The 20194-nt window shown below is 45.4% G+C and overlaps 1 protein-coding gene across 1 annotated transcript in view; it reads right to left on the bottom strand.

Moving 5' to 3' along the window:
* Positions 1 to 20194, bottom strand: part of LOC125921576 (kalirin) — a 283687-nt gene that overhangs the window by 173225 nt on the left and 90268 nt on the right. The window contains exons 8-10 of the mRNA XM_049629181.1: positions 16151 to 16342; positions 12349 to 12480; positions 8695 to 8925 (exon numbers count right to left, since the gene is read on the bottom strand). Coding sequence (XP_049485138.1) covers positions 8695 to 8925; positions 12349 to 12480; positions 16151 to 16342 — 555 coding nt within the window. The remainder of the gene's footprint in view (positions 1 to 8694; positions 8926 to 12348; positions 12481 to 16150; positions 16343 to 20194) is intronic.

The following is a 20194-nucleotide window of genomic DNA, read 5'->3' as shown; positions in this document are numbered from 1 at the left end:
GACCACATGCTCTCTTGACCCTGGGTAGGGGCACTAAGGAATCTACTCCTGAAATCATTGTTGCACTATATGTTAATTTGGATGTAAATTTTAAAAAATTAAAATTAAAATAAATAAATAAACAAATATTTAAAAAGTAAATAAATAAAAATAACTGTCTTGGTATGGCAGGAGAAGCTATCATTTTTCTGAGAAATCTCAGCAGAAACTCATTAGCAGGTGTCTACTCTTTTTCCCCTGAGAAATGTGGTCCTTTGGCCTGACAGACCAATGCTGGGCAGAAGCTGGTCAACAGATATGAAGCCCTAGAGTTTCAGCTGCTTCCACCCTGCAGCCCTCTACTCCCAGCCAGCCCACACCTGTCCCTTCTCAATGAGGCCAAGGCTGGGGTGACAGGAACTTGTCTTTGTCCTTGGCATCTCCCTGAATCTCTTCACCCTGGTGCCTTGATGCCTGTACTTCTAACCACTAAGGCCTGGATGTCTTAAGTCAGAGGTTCTCAAACTTCAGAATACTTAAGAATCACCTGGTGTTCATTTTAAAACTTAGGGCAGGGTGTCCAGGGCAGCTCCCCCCCCCCCCCCCCCCAAAATGTGCCACTTTGGCATGTGGATTATTTTGAGCTGAAGGCACTTGAGACCCTGTGGTCTCCCTTAACTACACAGAAGAATCTAAATTGGGCTTAGAATAAGGGTTATTAGCAGAGACAAATTTTATCTGAGTGACCCATAGGGTAAACATCTAATTACCAAACATCTCTGCTCTTCTTAATGCCCTGTGACACGCATTCCTTTCCTCTGCAATGTCGGACCCCCACCCCATTCTCCTTAGTTCAGAATGACGTATATACCTCATTTTGCCTGTCTTTGGAATTTTCATGTTTATGTGGATTCCCCATACATATACCTATTAAATTTTATTTAATCAAACTCTATTAATCTTTCTCATATCAATTTGATTCTTAGCCCAGCTAGAAGGACCTTTGAAGGGATAGGAATCCTTGGTCCCCAAGAATGGGACAGGACATTCTTGCTCACTGACAACAGACCCCACATTATCCACAGATTCTGAATCAAAAAATACAGAACAGGGCTAGATAATCTGTGTTTGTAACAAGTTCTCCACTCTGAGCAGATGATTTTAATGCCAGGAGTCTAAGGACCACACTCTGAAAATATAGTTCCGCATTTGCACTTGACATCTTGCTTGTTTTCCACTAACAAAAGGTCCTAGTGATCTTTTCACAGGTGCTCTCAAATCTACCCTTGCCCCATTCCCTAGTTCATGCTTTATGGCCACATGATGATTGTGGCTCCCAGAAGCCTCGCACTCCAACTCAGCTTTCCACTGGCACCAAGTCACCTCAGACTCACTCCGACAGCATGTTTCCTCTGCTCAAATCTCTGAATAGCTCTCCACTGGTTATAAAGTGCTAGTCTTTTTATTCTTTAGCCTTGTATTCAAGGTTTCAGAAATAGCTTGTTGGGTCAAGGACACGGTGAGAATAGGGGTTATCAGAAAAACAAGACCCTGGAAGATAACCGGCTTCTCAATAATTAACATAATAATAAAAAGGAATTAAGGACATTAAATGAACTTAAAATTTCCATGCATCAAGGAAGCCCTGAGGCTCAGTAACTCCTGGGAAGGGACTTCTCTCACCATCTCCCAGGTGCCACCAGCCTCCTAGCCCTGCCAGTTGGAGGCACCTAGGTCCTTCCTTAGAAAGTGCTCACCATGGAATGACTACTCTTCAATCAGAGAAGAGTTTACATACAGAAAATCAAAGTAAGCACCAAGAGAGAGACCATGACAGGGAAGGGGAGAGAGGAAGACAGAAAGTAGGGCCAAGAGGAAGGGGTCCCGGGTGGGGTGGGGAGGGATTGGAGGATTAGAGTATAGAGTGTGAGGGGTACTAGAAATCCAAGCAATTCCCAGGCAGGAGGGTCTGAGCATGTCTGAGGAAAGCCTCTAGAGCTCACTCCCCAACCTTGCCAATTCTAGGTAGGGAACACTTGGAGAAGGCTGGATGGACAGAGGGTTAGAATGCTCCCTCTAAGATCAGGGACACCAGAGAGGTTAAAGTTTAGGATGTTTCCCTATCTTCTCTCCAATCAGAAGGCAAACGTAATGAGGAGAACCCTCCCTCGATTCCCTCCCTATCTTCCGCACTGCAGCTGAGCCTCAACCCTGGTTTCTTTTGGGGTGTTCACCCTCCCCAAAGAGTCACCTATCATCTTCTTGAATGTATTTCAGTGATTGGATTATGACCATCAAATAACTTAATTGGAAACTTTAATACTGCTAAGTACTCACATGAGCAAACGGATATTATTCAAGATACATGTCACAAAGAAGAGCATCAGCAATGCTGAGAACACGAGTGTGAAAAACATGAGAATGGGTAGTGTCTGTTCTAGGGAAATTTGTATCAGAGATAAATGACTGTAGAAGGCAATTTTATAATGACACAGTAGATGGGGAAGAGTGTTTGGGTATGAGTATGACTTGTTTGTGTGAGACTTATGGACAGGGGGTTTGAGGATGAATCTCAGCTATCAGGCTACATGACCTTGGGCAAGTCCCATCCTTCGGGACCAAGTTGTCCACCAGGGCCCTTTGAGCAATGGCATTCCAGCAATAATTTACAAACATCTCAAGGGGAGAGGCTGGATCTCTCTGCATTCCCGTCAGGTAGCATAGTGCCTGTGGCATAGCAGAGAGGCTAAGAGCAAGACCTGATGTCAGACAGACTTGGATTTGAATCCTTATTCTCCTACTAACTGTGTCACCTCAGGCAGATTTATTAAACCTTTCTAAGGCTCAATTTCCTTACCAGGAAGATGGGAGCCAAACTATCACCTGCTTCATAGGGTTGGCAGATTAAATAAGAAAAGGCAAGTGAAGAGATTAGATGCTTAATCATATGTACTCAGAAAGATGATGAATCCTGAGCTTTAAACAATACAACTTTTATAGGCACATTTAATCCCAGTAACAAAATCTCAGGGTTGGAACCCAACCATCTCTCTGAGGTTTGAATACTCTCCACAACATATTCAACAAGTAACCAGTTCACATTTCAAATTTTGCAGATGGTTCTCCCTTATGTGTTCCCTCATCTACCTGGGACTGCACCCTGAGCATTTTCCTTCTTAGATACTTTCATCCTTTCCTAGAAGAAGAGTTCATTTCCAGACCCATCATCATTCTGGTCACTCTTTTCTAACAAATCATTCTATGTGCAACCCAAAGTGCTCATCTTTTATTATGCAAAATTTCAGTTGGATCATACAATGTCCAAACTGGTTTAGTATGATTAAGGGGCTATAGTCACTACTGCTAGTAAGAGATTGAATATCTAGAGTTTAAAAGAAATCACTCTCAAATCCTTTTTACATATTCTTTGGCAGGCAGGAACTGACATCATAAAACCTATAATTTTCCATGTGAGGCTCCAAAAAACTGATAGAAACAGGTGAGATTCATTTGTACTACAAGAACTATGGACTTTGATATTAACACAGTCATTCAGAAGGGAAAATCACCGAGCCTGATAAATTCTGCCATCACTGCCCCTCACCAGCTCACCCAACTGGACTGCTTAACAACAAAAGACATTGTTTTTAAGGGAGTGCATTGGAGCTTCAAACCTCACTGTCCCACCCACACCACTGAGACCACCCCTAACCCTTCCTGCCTTACCTCCCACGTTCTCTGACAAGGGTGGGCACCCAGTTAGACTTCCTCTTCTCTGTCCCCTGGCTATACTTAGCTCTGCTTCCTGGCCTTCCCCAGGAACACCATCTCCATCTCCTCTGCCTGAGCTCTAAGGACCACTGCAATCCCACCCCAAGCACAGGGAACTTTCCCTGCTCTGACTCCACTAGCCCATGGTTATTTTGCTTCTTTCTTTCTGAACCCAGACAGCTGTGTGCCATTCATACATCCTTCAGTGCATATGTCTTCTCTCAGGCGAGGGACCGGACTCCCAGCACAGGGTCTTGCACACAGCAGGTGTTCTAAAACATTTCATCAATTCATTCTTGCAAAAAACAGAGGGAGAAGAAAAAGAAGGGGAAGCAAAATAAGATGACCTGCAGACAGTGTTCAAAACCAGTTGCTCTGGCTGTGGAAAACAACGGAACAGAGTCTGCATCTACCAGAAAGATCAAGAATCTAGCTACTCTTTGTTCTTGTCAGCACAAAGTCTGGCCTCTCTGGGCTGGGAAGTAGTCCCTTACACCCCTGGAAAGCCGCAGAAGTTAGCGGGAAATAGAAGGTGGAGATAGGCTGATGTTGTCATGGACTGCCCTTTCTGGCTCTTGCTCAGTGCTGTCCTACTCTAAACAGGAAAAACAATAGTACTGAAAATTATTCTGCTGGCGATACTATAGCAGGGTCTGGCTTATCTGCACCTTTCTGCAGCTTAATGAACCCCAATTCCAGTTTGGTCCTTAGAGATTTATTTCCATTGCCCTCAGGCCCAGCAGGGAAGAGAAACCTGAGCACATCTGTTGGGACTCAAGGGAGGGCAACCACCAGGGTGATGTGCCAGGCCACTTCTGGTTGCAGAGGTTTCAATGAAATCTCTTTTTCACTGGTGCCTACCCTTGGTCTTCATCTTTTTGCTTTACTCTGCTTTGGGCCCTTAATGGGCAAAATATTCCTACTTGGGCAAAGACCATGCCCAGTAATGGCAATGGGGCAACAAGTCAGGCAGGCAGAAGCTGGCTCGCTCTTCTGACCTCTCTTCTCCACCAGCAGGAGACTCTGTCTCTCCTTTTTTGTGCCTCCCTCCCTCACTTTCCTCTTTATGTTTCTCCTCCCATCCATGGGTGTCTGTTTCTCTGCCCTCTGTCTTCAAACCTTTCTCCCTTTCTTCCTTTGCCACATGGGCTGTCTCTGTCTCTCCCTCTTCTGTTTTGGGATATGTGCATGTGTCTGTCTGTCTTTCCCCTCCCTATGTTAAGTATGCGTGTGTGCTTCTTGTCTCTCTCCCTGGTCTCCTTCTCCATCTGCCTGGCTCCTCTCTTGTGTGGCTTTTCTGTAGGATATGTGGACAGGGAGCCAGGACACTTAGCTTCTGGTCCTGGTACTACATTAACTAGCTGTGTGGTTACAGCCAAGTTATTTCACATCTCTGGACCTCAAGTGCCTCAATCATAATGTAGGTTAGACTAGATGGTCTTTCAAGTCCTTGACAGCTCTGAAATTCTATCACTGAATGAAAAGAACTCAGAAGACCCCAGAAGCAGTCGCTATTGTTAGAAACAAAAGGCTCATGTGTGGTGGGGAGGTGGGGGCAGGGAGGGGGGGTCCCTAACAGCACAAGCACCAGGTGGCGCTCGAGTACCACTCAGAGGATGTGACTAACAACCCAGACCACACTGATGGAGGCTTTACCACATGCAGGGCAGCCAGGGTGCTAAGCCTTGCACTTGTATCTCATTCAGTCCAATGAGATAGGTACGATGATCGTTCCTATTTTAGAGGTCAGGAAACAGAAGCACCAGAGGTGAAACGCCTTGCCCAGTCATACAGCCAAGACCTGTAGAACAGGATTGGCCCTCAGGGTGTCTGATTCCAGAGCCTGTGTTCCTAGGCACAATCTGTATTGTTCCAGCCACTGATGCTCACTCACAAGCTCTCCACTTAGGCTGCCAAGTAAACATCTTAGACCCCAAATGTGCTGAAGAGTCTTGGATACAGACTATAGCGTTCAGTCAATCCTCTCCTCCCTCAAGACACCAACTCTGACTTCTCATGCCTCTGCCTATAACTGTTCCATCAATACTCTACTGCCCTGCACACTGATTGGCATGTTCTGGTAGAACTGTTCTTTGTATTTTCAAATGGGTATGTCTTGAGCCATTCTAACTAACTAGGCATCCTGCCAGAATCTAATGCAGTACAGTTCTAGGCCCATTGCAGGAGCCCGAACTTTCTGAATAACTGATGAACACTGGGATACTTTGTGAGCACTGAGGGTATGCCCCCGTATCCTCCACCTTGGCTGTAAATACTTGGGACCCTCAAGACTTTCACATCGCTATTTCACACCACATCACAGGCAGACTCCAGCTACTCCCTGCAACTACCAAATGGGCTGAGCTACCCCACAGAAACAGAAACTGGGGGTCCTCTAATGATAATGTCAGCTCAAGTCAGCAAATATAAAGAGAACCCCAGCTTCATGTCAGATACAGCTAAGAGTTGTAAGCTGTACAGAGAGGAAGAAGTCATCCTTTCTACTCTCAAGGAGATATAGAAAAGATGACATAAAACATGCAAAATAAAGATGACAAATATATTAAGTTTCTGGGAGTCAGGAGACCAAAGTCGAAGTCTCTCATGCTACACATTGAGTGTGTTATGTCCAGAAGCCTTTTTTATTTTTATTTTTTTAATTTTTATTTTGAGAGACAGAGTACAAGTAGGAGAGGGGCAGAGAGAGAGGGAGACAGAATCCGAAGGAGGCTCCAGGCTCCAAGCTGTCAGCACAGAACCCGATGTGGGGCTTGAACCCATGAACTGTGAGATTATGACCTGAGCTGAAGATGGATGTTCCACCGACTGAGCCACCCAGGTGCCCCTGTGCAGAAGCCTTTTGAAGCACCAGGTCCACCACCTGCTAGGTACTGATGATTAACTGGGTATAACATAAACACTGGGGACCCATCACAAGATTTGGTAGCCCTTGTTTTTCCGCACTCTTCTTTGTACAACTGTCCCAGTGTCACTGACATGGAGAGTGAAGGCCTGAGTGAGACAATGGGTGAATGAAGTTATGCTCCAGAAGTGATAGTCACGTATCCTGAAAACAACAATGGAATTACCATCCTAGGGGATTTAGTTCTCATGGAAGATCCGAGCCCATCACATCCACCTCCTAACGTTCTACTTACTCTTGCTCAATGCCAACAATGTGATTGTACAATAGACATGATAGCATCTCAATTCCAGAAATACTCTCATTTTTAAGACCATGGTGTAGAATGGCCATAGGTGTAGTTTTACTATACTTTTTTTTTTTTTTCTAGATTTAGTGTTGATGTCAAGGTGGCCACAGAAAAGTCTGGGGACAGCAGTTCCCAGATAGTCCAAGTTTGAATGCCACCTTTGTGTTGGGGAGGCCTTTTGCCTCTCCCTCTCGCAGCCCCTCTCTCCCTCTCTATGGCCCATCCCAGTACCACAGCCATGAAACAGCAGGAGGACGGAGAGCTCATCAAGGACACTGCACAACCCGCAGCCTGGGTTGCCTCCGTGAGTCACTCAAAGTTCACTGAAATAGTAACACCCTGTCTGCATGCCTCTGGAGGCTGGCACCTCACTCTGTCTCAATCACAGATGGACTCTGTGCTCTCCTGTGCTCAGGGATGATATATTTATCTGGACAGTTCCAGATGGCAGGAGTAGGCAACTGATTCATTTGCTTCTCCTTTCCCAGCAGGCCCCACAAGGGTTTCAGAGCTGGGGCCAGCATATAAGTGTCCGTCTCTCTTGAGGCTGAGGTGTCTGTCGCCTCTGATGACTCAATCACTGCTCCAGCCTGGGGTGGTGGAGTAGGGCTGCCTTCAACAAAGCTAGGGTAGCTTGAGAATTGGAAACACTCCTGAAGGTCTGCCTACTCCCAGGCCTGGTTGCATAGTGAACCCCTTCCCAGAGAGTGTCCCAGCCAGTGACAGGATGTCCTGCTCACCCTCCATCCCCTCTCTGTCTTGGGGCACCTGGCACTGGGGCCCCTCCCACAGCAGCTGTGAAGGGGTTCAATACTCCAAAGACATGTCCAATTGGCTCTCAGTGTTTCATGTAAATTTTGATACACTTTTAGATTACAACTGGCCAGTACCACAGAGAGTATAGAAGGAGTGTGAAATGTTATTTTATATGTATAAGCTTGAAGTTATGTGCTGGCCACAGACACTGATAGCATGAGTGCCCCCACCTTTGCCTCTCACAGCAGGGAGATGATGTGAAGCCCCAGCTTCAGTCTCAAGCTCCCAACCAGCTCTCCATCCCCCAGAATAGCCACACTAGAGCAAAGCCCCCTGGGGTCCCCAAGGAGACAGACAGAGAAAGCATGAGAGGGAACGAATGGGTCATTTCATTCAAAAGGGCATTTGTGGCAAGACTGTTCTTTCATCATCAAAACATAACTATTTGTTGTTTGTGGTGAAAGAAAAAGCTATGACTGGTATAATAATGCAAAAAGGCAGATTAAGCCATAAATAACCCCTTATCATGAATAGCCCATGTTTTAAATCTGGTTTGCCAAAGAATACCCCCATCACACCCCAACCTTAGCAGACCACCTGTGTCCCTGATTGAGAAGTGAGCTCACTGTGTGTGGTCCAACCCTGACAGTGCTCAAATAACCCCCAGGCCCTGGAGTCATCTAGAAAGCTCCTGAGTGAGGGTCAAGTTCTCTGCCATCTAAACGCAAGGAACTGCGCTGTGACGGAGTCTCCTGCCCCACACCAAAGAGTGAGAAGGCCCATCTGTAAAGTTGCTTAGGCAAGAAGCATGCAACTAGTAAGTCCATATGGTGAAGGGGGTGGGGGCAGCTGGGGCTGATTTGCCCTCTTCCCTCCGTAAATCAGGTGTTCCCAGGCCCAGTCACCTGGGTCAGGGACTTGGGCCACCTGCCTGCCTGAGATGGATGCCTCGTGCTGGAAGCGGCCTGTTTGTTACCTGTTGCACGTCTTGCTGGAATACACAGAGCTGCAGCCGCTGGTGGAGCCGCACCTTGCGGTGCTGCCAGATGCTCTCGAGCCGCCGCTGGTGGTGCAGCACCTCGTGCACCACGTCCAGCACCTGGTGCACCGCCTTGGAGTAGTTGGCAGTGGCCGTGAGGGACTCAGAGTTCCCAGGACTCAGGGGACGCTGCAGCACATCCAGCAGTGCTTTGCCATCTTGGCTGACCTGCAAGAAGGAAAGGTTAGACCAAGGGAGCCAAGGAGCAGGCATGGACAGAGAGGCGAGGAGAGTCTGCCCCTGGGATCCCTGGTTAGGACTGAGAATCCCAGCCCTACCCAGACCCCATGACACCCTAGGAATGTGCCAGCCAGAGCTGTCCTGGTGCTCAGCCTGTGGTCTGGGGGACAGCACAGTATCCTGAATCCTGAGGGAGGAGAGGTACTCAATCAGTGTCTCTCTCAGCCTTGAGTTTTAGCTTCACAAGGGCAGGGACTCTGCCTCGTTCATCTCTCTCCAGCACTTAGAACAGTGCCTGGTCCATCATACTTGATAGATATTTCGACTCTTTGACTATGTCAAGCAGCAGAGTTTCGTTTCAGAAATGAAGCTGAATATAAATTGACACCATAAGCCTCTCCCCCTCTTTTTTCTTCACTCTTCTACCTAGCTCTAAACTTCTAGATGTGTAACCAGAGGCAAGTTACTTAACCTCTTTGGGCCTCAGTTTCCTTGTCTGTAAAACAGGGACAGTAACGGGGCAACCTCCCACAGTAGTGGTGAGGATCAAGTGAGTTAACATGTGCGAAGTGCTTAGAATGGGGGCCAGCAGGTACTACTGGTTCCTAATTCTATTTCCACCACCATCATCATTTCTCTCTCCCGTCTTCCTTACTTCCTCTTCATTTTCTTTCTTTTTTTTATATTTATCCTTCTTTTGCTCTCCTTCTGTACAACTTCCTTTTTTTTTTCCCTCCTGAGCATGGTAACACCCCCATCTTTCCAGAACATGTAGAGTAAGGGAGGAACCTTTATTTACTTATTTATTTTTTAATTTTTAATGTTTAATTACTTTTAAGAGAGAGAGAGACAGAGTGCGAGGGGGGAAAGGCAGAGAGAAAGACATAGAATCTGAAGCAGGCTCCAGGCTCTGAACTGTCAGCACAGAGCCCAATGCGGGGCTCAAACCCACAGAACATGAGATCATGACCTGAAATGAAGTTGGACGCTTAACCGACTGAGCCACCCAGGCACCCCAGGGAGGGACCTTTAGCTTGTAGACACAATATCTATGTTCTTATGTTCCCCAACATTCGCCCTCAGCACTGAGACCAGCGGGGGTGACACTCCCTGTCATTCCTATTGGAATCTTGGTACAATTGCAGGCACCAGTATTTCTGGAAAGTGGCATCATCTGATTGACACCTGTGGCTCTCCAAAGCTGGCAGAGGACCCAGTAGAGCATGTATCTTCTCAATTTAAAACAGTGGTAACTAGGGAATTCAGGGATTTTAAGGCCCTAAATTAATTTGGTTAAAGATTAAATCAAAGTTGGTCTGGAGTTGAATGCTCTTCTTTTTCTTCCATCAAGGTGGGGAAGGAAGTGTGTTCCCACCTCCAGCCTTACGATGGTGAATGACGTGCTGTTGCTGGGCCCAGGCCTCCCCTTATCCCACCTTTGTGTCCTAAAAATAGCTTATTAGGGTTCAGGAACACAAAGGCAGCTATTACTCACCCTGTTCATGGGGCAACAGAAACAGTGTGGGGCCAGGGGGTTGGTGGTTCAGAGGAATACTGGGTGGAGAATCTGTGGCTGAGACAGGAGAGGAAGCCTGGCTGGAGGAATACAGCCAATCTAGGTGACTACCTCTACCTACCCCATCCCACTATTGCTGCCTCCAATGCATTGCCAGGGGCAACACCCTCCAGAGATGTGAATAAGACAAATATCCTGTGGCCAAACCCAGGAGAGCTCTCCTCAGGGAACTCTGAGCAGATGCTGTCTTTGGCACTGTGCTATGTCAAGGGCAGGGTGGTTAGAGTTGGAGGGCCAAGTCCTAACATCCAAGTCAACAGAGCTCCAGTCCTCTGCCTCAGTCCACATCTGCAGGAGGCAGGGACGGCCCACTGAACTCTGAGGCGGGTTTGGAGGGAATGTCTATGTCCAACAATGCTAGGGCCTGACAAAAATTTGGGAGAAATATTGTGTCTCTCTATATAATAATACACACACCCCACAAGTGTGAAACATGTTAAGTATAATATTAATCTCATTGGTACGCTCTATTTTTGTATCTTACAAGGAGTAAATTTAGAGATTCTTGACCCATGGATGGGGGCACAGTTCTGTTAAAAGAGAAGCCTTGGGCCATTTGGATCAGAGCTGATGAGATCAGATTTGGCTCAAAAGCCCTCCTCTCTGCCTCCTATAATAACAAAACCTGTTACCATTTTTTTAGCACTTATTACTGTCAGGCACTGGGCCAAGTGCATTACATGCACTATCTTTGTAACCCTTCAAACTACAGGCAAGTGTTATCACCTTCACTTCACAGAAGAAACTGAGGTTTAGAGTAGTTAAGTAACGTGCCTCAAGTCACTCCCCTATAAGCAGGGGAGCCAAGAGTCAAACTCAGCTTTGACTGTGGCAAAAACCTTGACTCTTACCAGGAAGACATTGGTTCTTTGATTTCAGCACGCATCAAACTCACCTGGCGTAATATTTATTAAAATGTAGGTTCCAGGCCCCAGTTTTCGACATTCTGATTCAGTCGGAGGTGGAACCCAGGAAGATGCACCTTTAACAAGTACTGCAGGGGAGTCTGAGACAGAGGGTCCCAGAACTGGCTTGGAGAAACACTGTTCCAAATGTCCCTGCCCCATGGCCAGATGTGAATTCACTTTCCCCTCCTCATGCAGCTTCCTTAATTAGTCCATCTCTTATGCCCTCCAGCCTCTCTCTCAGAATTCACGCCCTTTAGTTAACTCACTTACTTGTGTACCTCCACACAGATGACGCCTGTATGCCCCTTTCCTTTCCCTTGGAAAGCAAAAGCAAGAAACTTCCCCCACTTCTCAACTTGTACCATGTGCCTGCCCTTTGGTTTTTCAGTGAAAGAGTCTTTTAATTTGTCCTTAACTTCCATGACAGCTTCTTACTCCTGCAAACACTTACCTCCACCCCATGGTGAGTTTTCCTCCAGACTTTCTAGTGAGAAAATTGGTATTTGTTGATGGGCTGCTTCATAAAAGGGGTGGCAGGGCTAGTGTGTACACACCCATTCACCAGGCAGAGAGCAAACGGAGGAACACAGCCTTGCTTTGTTATACTCCGTCCAGGGGAGAGAGCCTGATCTTCACACACAGGGTGAAGGGTGTGTGTGTTTGTGTGGGCATGCGTGCACACATGAGCACATGTGCAACAAGGTGGTGCCTGCTGATGGCCACACTTTTTTTGCTTCCTGGCCGGAGATCTATGAATGGAGATCATTCATAGATCAAGGATCTTAAAGATGTCTCCAAAGGGAGAAAAATGATCTTTCTCTCCTTCTTAGTCCATCCAGGCTATTTCACAGCATGCAGGCCAGTGCTCTGGCCACTCACCCACATACATACACACCCAGGAGCCCTGGTGTTCGGCTTGGTTCTCACCTCCGTGTAGGCCTGGGTCACCTGCTCATACAAGGACTGATGATGGTGGATTGCCAGCTCCAGGTCCTGCATCTCGGATGGCAGGCCACCCTCACTGCACATCTTGCACCAGGCGTCCACTCCTGACAGGAACTGGAAGGAGATAGCAGCTGGGTTGGTGCAGGAGCATTGGGGGTGGGCAATGGGCAGATCTTTGTAGAGGTGGTCAGATGCCTTTGGAAGAAACATCTGGCACCTCTGGGAGCCTCAGAGACCACTGCAGAGAATGGAGTTTTCTAATTCTACAAACACCAACCCGACGAAAGAAGTACCTGTACCTGTTCAGAAAGTGCAGTTTCCACCTGTACAGAAGACCCAGTACCTGTTCAGGAAGTGCAGTTTCCACAAGCAAAGATGATTGTTATGAAACCACTGACGGGGGGAGCCGTCTACGTGTTCAACAGGCTATATGCACACATTGGCTACAAAATACAGGTGTGGGAAGAGCTCACTACATTACAATACACCTTAGAGCTTCTTGTCCTAGGCACACTCACAGGCGCCTGTGAGAGGCTGCATATAATGGCACGGGAGATTTCCACACACGTGTAATGAGTTGTGCAGAGGCACAAAAAACACCTCACACAAGACTATCGGGTACCCCAGGGAACTTGCAAAGGCCATTCCCACAGGGGGTGAAGATTAATGCTCAACAAGATCTCCACTGTTGGGTCAGTATCCTCAGGGATAGGAGAGAGGAAGGGCAGCTTAGGGGGACAAATTGCACTGGGCCTATAACGGCACTGGCTCCTGGGATGTGATATATAGATATAGATCTCGACAGACATAAAATTATTTAAAAATTAAAATTAACAACTGTGGAAGACTATGGGTCCCCATGCACAAAAGGTGAGCTAACTGAAATCACTCAGATTTATTGGGTGGAAAAATACACCTCTAAAATGCAAATAATTCTTCACCCAATAGTCTGGAATGGTTCTGTCTGTGATTCCTCTCGCCTGGGTGCACAGCTCCATTTAAATTAATTGCCTAAATACCTTTTTATCTCATTGCCTAGAACAGCCCATATGAGGACAATAAAGAGCTGCCTAAATAAATGCATAATAGCTTTGAAAAAATAGCCTTGAATCTGCTGTTTGGAGCATGTTTGTTTTTTGTTTTTTTCTCCTAGCTAAAAAGAAGCATGGTTTATGAGTTTCCCTGAAGGACTGGTAATGCCTGAGGAAATTGCATTAAAAAATAGATACAAATAAAATTGCTTCTGATCCAAAGCAATCCAAGTCAGGAAACATCAACTAGAAGTCACTCTCAGTTCTGGGACTGTACTTTCTGCAGCTGCATGAGTTCTAGTCTGGGTAGTCTGGGTGTGTGTCAGCCTGCAGCCGCCGGCTTGTGGCTACTGTGGTTGACTTTTCATTCTGAATGTTTTTATTGCATTAGGCCATCTCTTAACAATTCCAGAAGTGTGCAGGGTGCCATCAAGTATCAGACTGCACACACTTGCTAACATCTCAGAAGCTTCTTTACTCCACCAATAACCATTTCACAGAGGACCCTGAAAGCAACCTGACATTCGTGTGTCAGCCACGGGGGGCGCACCTCTTCAAGGCCCTTGGGATTTCCCGGTAATACTTTAACAAGAGCCCTAGAGCAGACCCCACAAAATGGTCACCTCAAGGAGAGAAAGGCAGAGAGACAGAAGGGAGGCATGGAGTCTCCCTTGCCAATCTGGACACACCTTGAACAAAATGTGCAAGTGGTAGGGTTGAGGAGAGAACAGGAGATTTGACATGAATATTCTCCTGGTCCTTGGAATGAACTAACGGGTCATTATCAGTCACTACCACCATCATCCTTTAATAAAAGGCCTAGATCCCTTTCAATGTGTCGGGCTGTCCTTGACTTATGATACAAGTATTTCAGTCTTTGGGAAGGTCTCAGGTGGAAACAGACACAAATGAAGGAAATACAAAGATACCAGGAAGTATGTTAAACAAATACAGTTGTGATGTCTAGCATTTAAAAAGGACATGAGGCACATTACATGTTCCATCTCTAATTCTTATAATAGTGCTGTGAGGTTTATGATTATCCTTGCATTAGAGATGAGGAAACAGGCTCCGATTGGTGAGGTGACTAGCCTAAGAGCTAACTATTAGAGCCTACATGTGCCTTGAAGCCTACACTCTTGCAATTATCCCATGCTGCCTTCCATGCTAGGTGCGTAACAGAGGGAGATATTTAAGGTATGACCTCATCTAGGACTCCCCACAATCTGCAAGCTACCCAAATGTCATACAAAGAAAGGAATTTAGAGGTTAAAACCACAAGCTTTAATGTGAGACACATCTCGGTTGAAATCCCAGCTGTTCACAGATTGTGTGATTTTCTCAGTGGTATGTTAGTAAATGTTTAATAAACAGCGTGTGTGTGTGTGTGTGTGTGTGTGTGTGTGTGTACACACACAAGAGTATTGTAAACTTTACTGATATAAAGAATGTGTAGCACATAATTTACAAAGAATGACAACATATATGTATACAACGTTCCTTACTGTAAATTCCATATAGCCGACCAATTCTCACAGGATGCTTTTGTTTGCAAACAACAAACTTATATGAAAGTTAGCTAATATTTTTGCTAATATTAAGGTGAAAGACAAAAGTGAAAAATACCTCAAGACTTATGTCAGAGCATTATTCCTTCATCAGTGATGTGAGTGACTTCTGTGCTAAATGTAGTAATAGTTTTTGAATATCAGAAGAGTATTTCTTCAACCTGGTGTGCTACTATTCACAATGTAACAGCTATAGTCAGGACACATCTTCAATCAAGTTTAGTCTGCATCTTTAAATATTTTTCCTTCATTGTCTTAAGACTCCAGGCAATCAACAAAACAATAAATCAAGCCCTGGTTGTAGCATTTGATGATTCCCGTGGTTTAAAACTCTACCTTGGTCTATTTCAAGCTACCAATGTGACATCACAGAATGTGGAGTTGGGAAGAACTCATCAGGAGCACACAACCGTATAGTATTTTCACCACAGAGACAAATAGATATAATTTAAGGAGCACAGGTAATAATAAAATGTAGTAAAATAACTAGGAGTGATGAGTTTTGAGTACCTATTACCTTTGTTTTTAGTATATTTAGTATAAATTTATATAATTTAGTTTTAAATAATGGCTATGTTTAATAACCAGCTCATGAATTTGCTGAAAATTTGACCTTTGGCTCTTCACAGGCTGCTTAGAGCCAGCTCCAACACACCACTGGGTCTTAGGCAGGTCACTCAGTCTCTCCGAGCTGCAGTGTTCCTGTCTGTAAAATGGCTTGGTAATGTCACTGACCAAAGCCAGTAAATAAGTAGCAACAAAGAATTATTATATCTATTCATTGTGTAATTACTACATTATTATTATCCATAGCCAGTGCTTCACGTAAGATTAGTATCCCCCTGATTTCAGCACTCAGTGATCAGTATTTAGTTTCCCCCATTTCATCTGTGTTCTGAGAATGTAGTCAACACACACACACACACACACACACACACACACACACCAGTAATAATAAACTACCAAGCCGAATGTAAACAGGCTCTATGTTCCTTGTTTGGATGTTAAGCAAAACCATCCAGAGTTACCGATATTTCCTTACATGCGCAGGGGCCATGAAAGCAGTAGAACATGGGTTGCTATTGCAATTACTCAGCAGGGCCTTGAGTGTTTCAAAGAGAGAGACAGTGCATATACTCCCATCTTTCTGACCAACAGTGGCTGCAGCAGCCCCCTTGGCCTCACCTGCTCAGCCTTCTGGTGGAATACCGCAGACATGGCAAGGATGGTGCTGCGTTCATCCAGAGCAGCAGCGAAGCTCTTCCACTCCTGGTCCAGCTGTGTGGAAATCTGCTTGATTTGCTGTGAGGCGTAATGGCCGGCCTCAGAGAGGCGGGAAGCCACGGACATGATGCGGTTGATATTGACATAAGCATTCTGGGAAGTAGAGGAGACAGAGTATTTAGTGGGGCAAGCTGGAAAAGCATCCACTGAGCACTTTTGGGGTGGGGTATTTGGGGAAGGAGCCTACTCAAAACAAAAAGTTTGAGAGAGGCTAGTACAGGCCACACGAGTGTATCCATTTTTGGCCCAAGAGAAGTCTGTCTACAACATAAAATTTCAACTGATAGCCGGTACAGTAACCAAGATGTTTCATTCTGGGGACCAACATAGTTTTTGTGCCAACTATTAATGCACATGAATGGAATCACTTTTTACGGACAGTCTTAGTCATCCCCACAATCATCTAATGAAGTCATGCCACAGGAACAGCATAGCATGGTGCTTCCAAGAGTGACTCTCTGGAAGTAGAGGCTCAGACTAGGGCAAAAGACACCTCTCTTGCTCAGAAGAGAGTTATATCCAGGGCATTGTTGCCACCTACAACAGGGCGGTGGTGTTCATCAAAAGGAGCAAAGAACACAAGTCTTGTGATAACTACACTTCTTCCTATCACCAAGCAAAGACTTTGCTAAACCTCTGCCCCTCTCCCTACCAAAAGAGCTGGGACACTAGCCATCAGTCAAGATTTAAATAAAAAGACCATTTGAAGCAACAATATTCTTCCATGCTAAAAATAAGATATGTGGGATTCTTTCTTATCCTTTAGACTTAGGGTTATTTCCCTACTTAACCCCCAAAAAGCATCTGTGGGTTATCCCCGAAAAGCATCTGTAGGCCTCTTCTGGACCCGCTGACTTCTTTCATCACGTGTTTTGTTTACATTCATTCCCATCTTTGATTTCCAATTAAAAATTCACGGCATGTGTGTTATTTCCTACTAGGCCAACAGAAAACCCTCCAGGAACAAGGCAAAAGAAAAACCGCACAAACATAAGCCAGTAGCAAGCATGAATATTTTTAGCTGCTAACTCCTATTAATTGTTTGAAGTGTCAAAACAACCAAGTAATATTGTGGCATCCACAAGGAGCCTTTCTGAATCACACAATGTCTTCCTGAAGAAGGACCATGGCAGCAAGTTGCTTGTGCACCTTCGTTCTTTGTTACAAATCTTCTCAAATGACAATAAATATTCTTCAGCAATGGCACTTTCTCCTGGCTCTATTATTAGTGCAGGAGTAGTTCATTAGTATTGGCTAAATGAAGGCTTCTGGTTTTCCTTTCCCCCTTCCCTCATGGTCCCTATTCATCTTAGCTGTCCCTGACCTCAAGTACTCCATCCCAAACCTGAGCCAGGTTGATAAGGTCTCTCTTCATTTAAAAGGTCCCTGTGGAAGTTTAAAAGGTTAAGTGAAATGCTCAAACACAAATCCATCCTGATGTCTAATGACCCCCATGTGTAATCTCTTTCTTTAGTCTGGCCTAAGACCTTTCTGATGCAGTGCATTTCCTTAATAGAGCTAGAATATTACTGACTCTTGTTATTTGAAATAACTATCCTTCAAAGATTTAGGAGTCATTCTCAGCCTTGTTTTCTGAGTTAGGACACAGATTCTACCTAAAATTAAACTCTATTTATAGAACCAACAGAAAAACCAACTATGTACTTGGAAAGAAAAGAGAAAGAGAAAAAAAGGCATGAACTGATTTTAATAGTTCTGTCTTCTAAGGGAATAACATTTGGATTCCCTCAAATTTCCTGCTTGTGTCACGGTCTCAGTTTGGGTTGCCCCCAAAGCAGATCTTGCAACAAGTATTTGGGTCGCATGCTTTATTTGGACATGATTCCAAAAAGCAAGGTGAGGGACTGGGGAAGTCAAAGAAACAACGAAAATGAACAAAGCATGTGTTTAGGAGTGGGTTAGTGCTATGAGCAATTGGAGGTCATCCCTCCTGAAGCCTTTTAAGATACTGTGTAGAATCTGGGCTGTCTCACTGGGAGGTGAGGAATCTGGGGTATTCATGCATTAAAGTGCCATTGCTCATGGTGGAGGGTCCCTCCTGGAGTCACTCCCTGGCAATTCCAGCCTGCCCTACACACAGGTCAAGCACACTTCCCAGGTCAGAAAGTGACCATGGGCAGAGAAACTCAGGAAGTTATCAGGGTATATGGGAGCCCTCTGCATTTATCCTTCAGGGCTGGCTGAAAGGATACAGGAGGGACACTGACAGCATCTGATAGAGCTGTCCTTCCAAACTGGATTCAAATTCTGAAGACCCTCTCTCCCACCCCACATTTATCTGGATTTATCTAGGATTATTGGCTTTTAAAGACCTCGTGTGCTTTGGCCAGATGGGAAGCAGGAAAAACAATAAGAGCAGGCACTAGCCTCTTTCCAGCGTCCCTCAGGTGCATCTTATGGATGCCTGGCCCTCTGTCATCACTGCCTGTTTACATTCTCTCCCCACAGGGAACATAGGGAGGCATAGTTCTGCTCACTTTTAGGAAGAACTTTCTAGCTCTTAGAGATGTCTAACCGTGGTTGCCTCTGGAGGCTGTTAACACTTTGTCACTCATTCAAATATTTATGGAAAGTTGGCCAGGCTCTGTGTTGGGGACTGTGGAAGATCAAAGAGAAATGAGACAGGATTCCTGCCCTCAGGGGCTCACAGCTGAGACTTAAGAAAAGTCCTCAAATAACTGCAATTTAGAGCAAAATGAAGTGTTTCTACGGAGGCGGAGGCAACTCGCTGTGGGGGTGCAGAGGAAAGGGATCAGAACCACTGGCAGAGATGTTGGGAAGGGGCTTCCTGCACAGAGGGGGTGGTGAGGCTGGCAGTCCTCCAAGGCCCCCTTCAACCCTGAAGCCTGTGATCATAAATGAAAGCTAAAAACAAACAAACAAACAAAAGACCACAGCTTACATTTCACATTCTAGAGACGAGCACAGTAAATGCCTTTTTTGTTTCCTTATCAGTGGGCAGAGAAATGTCTTACTAAAACTAACAAGTGATTATGCTTCACAAAAGAAGGAGAGGGAGTATTCCTCACAATAGAAGGATAAATATAATGTTGACTCATGAATTTGAGCATTCTTCTTCTCTACAGTCCCCTTTCAAAACAGCAAAACACTGCGGGGCGAGTCACATTGCCCAGGTTCATCACCGTCACCTCCGTTTTCCTTCAGCTAGAACCTGAGACAAACGGGCACCTAGATTCTAAACAGCAGCCAGAAGTCAAAGGAAAAGATAAGAATGGTAGAGAAGGTCTCCAATGACTTAAAAGGAAAGAGCAAGGTCAAAGAGCTGGGTTAAGAGTCTGAATATACAGGGGTGCTTAGCCATTATGCAAAAATGACATGTCATGGCCTTTGGGCCATCTAGCCATGCGGTTCTCCTGTGTCACTGTTTATGCCTCTGTTAAGGAGCATTTGGGGGTCATGCTTGTCCTGGGGATATGGCCAACAAGAAGAGATATTTTCATTCTTTATAGCCTTTCCATTCCCTACCAGGTGTCTCCTCCACTCCCTGCAGTCTGGCACTGCCGTTCTTCTTTGCCAGCCTAAAATGCCCTTCCATCCAAGTCACTGGCCCAGGAGTCAGGAGACATGAGTTCTGGTCCAGCTCTAACACTCACCTAAGAGGTCACTTGTCTCTTCTGTGCCTTAGTTTCTCTATCCTTAAAATGAGAGGGCTGAACTGAATAATCTCAGACATTCTACGTCTGAGTATGCAGTGTCAGTTCCAGATGGAATGTAGAGAGAACTTAGGAGGTCACAGTTTTCTCCTGTCTTATCTTCAGTGCTTAGGGGAATACCAACTAAATCTATTCCCCTCCCCAAACCCTCTTCTCTGCAGGAGGTAAGGCATAACATGAGGAAACAGGAATAACTCAAAGCTTTCAAGTGTCCATGTGCAACAGGAATGTTTTAAATAAGAGATGTGAT

The sequence above is a fragment of the Panthera uncia genome, chromosome C2 (genome assembly GCF_023721935.1).
Source record: "Panthera uncia isolate 11264 chromosome C2, Puncia_PCG_1.0, whole genome shotgun sequence".
In the NCBI taxonomy this organism is placed as follows: Eukaryota; Metazoa; Chordata; class Mammalia; order Carnivora; family Felidae; genus Panthera; species Panthera uncia.
This window is presented reverse-complemented; position numbering and strand designations above follow the sequence as displayed.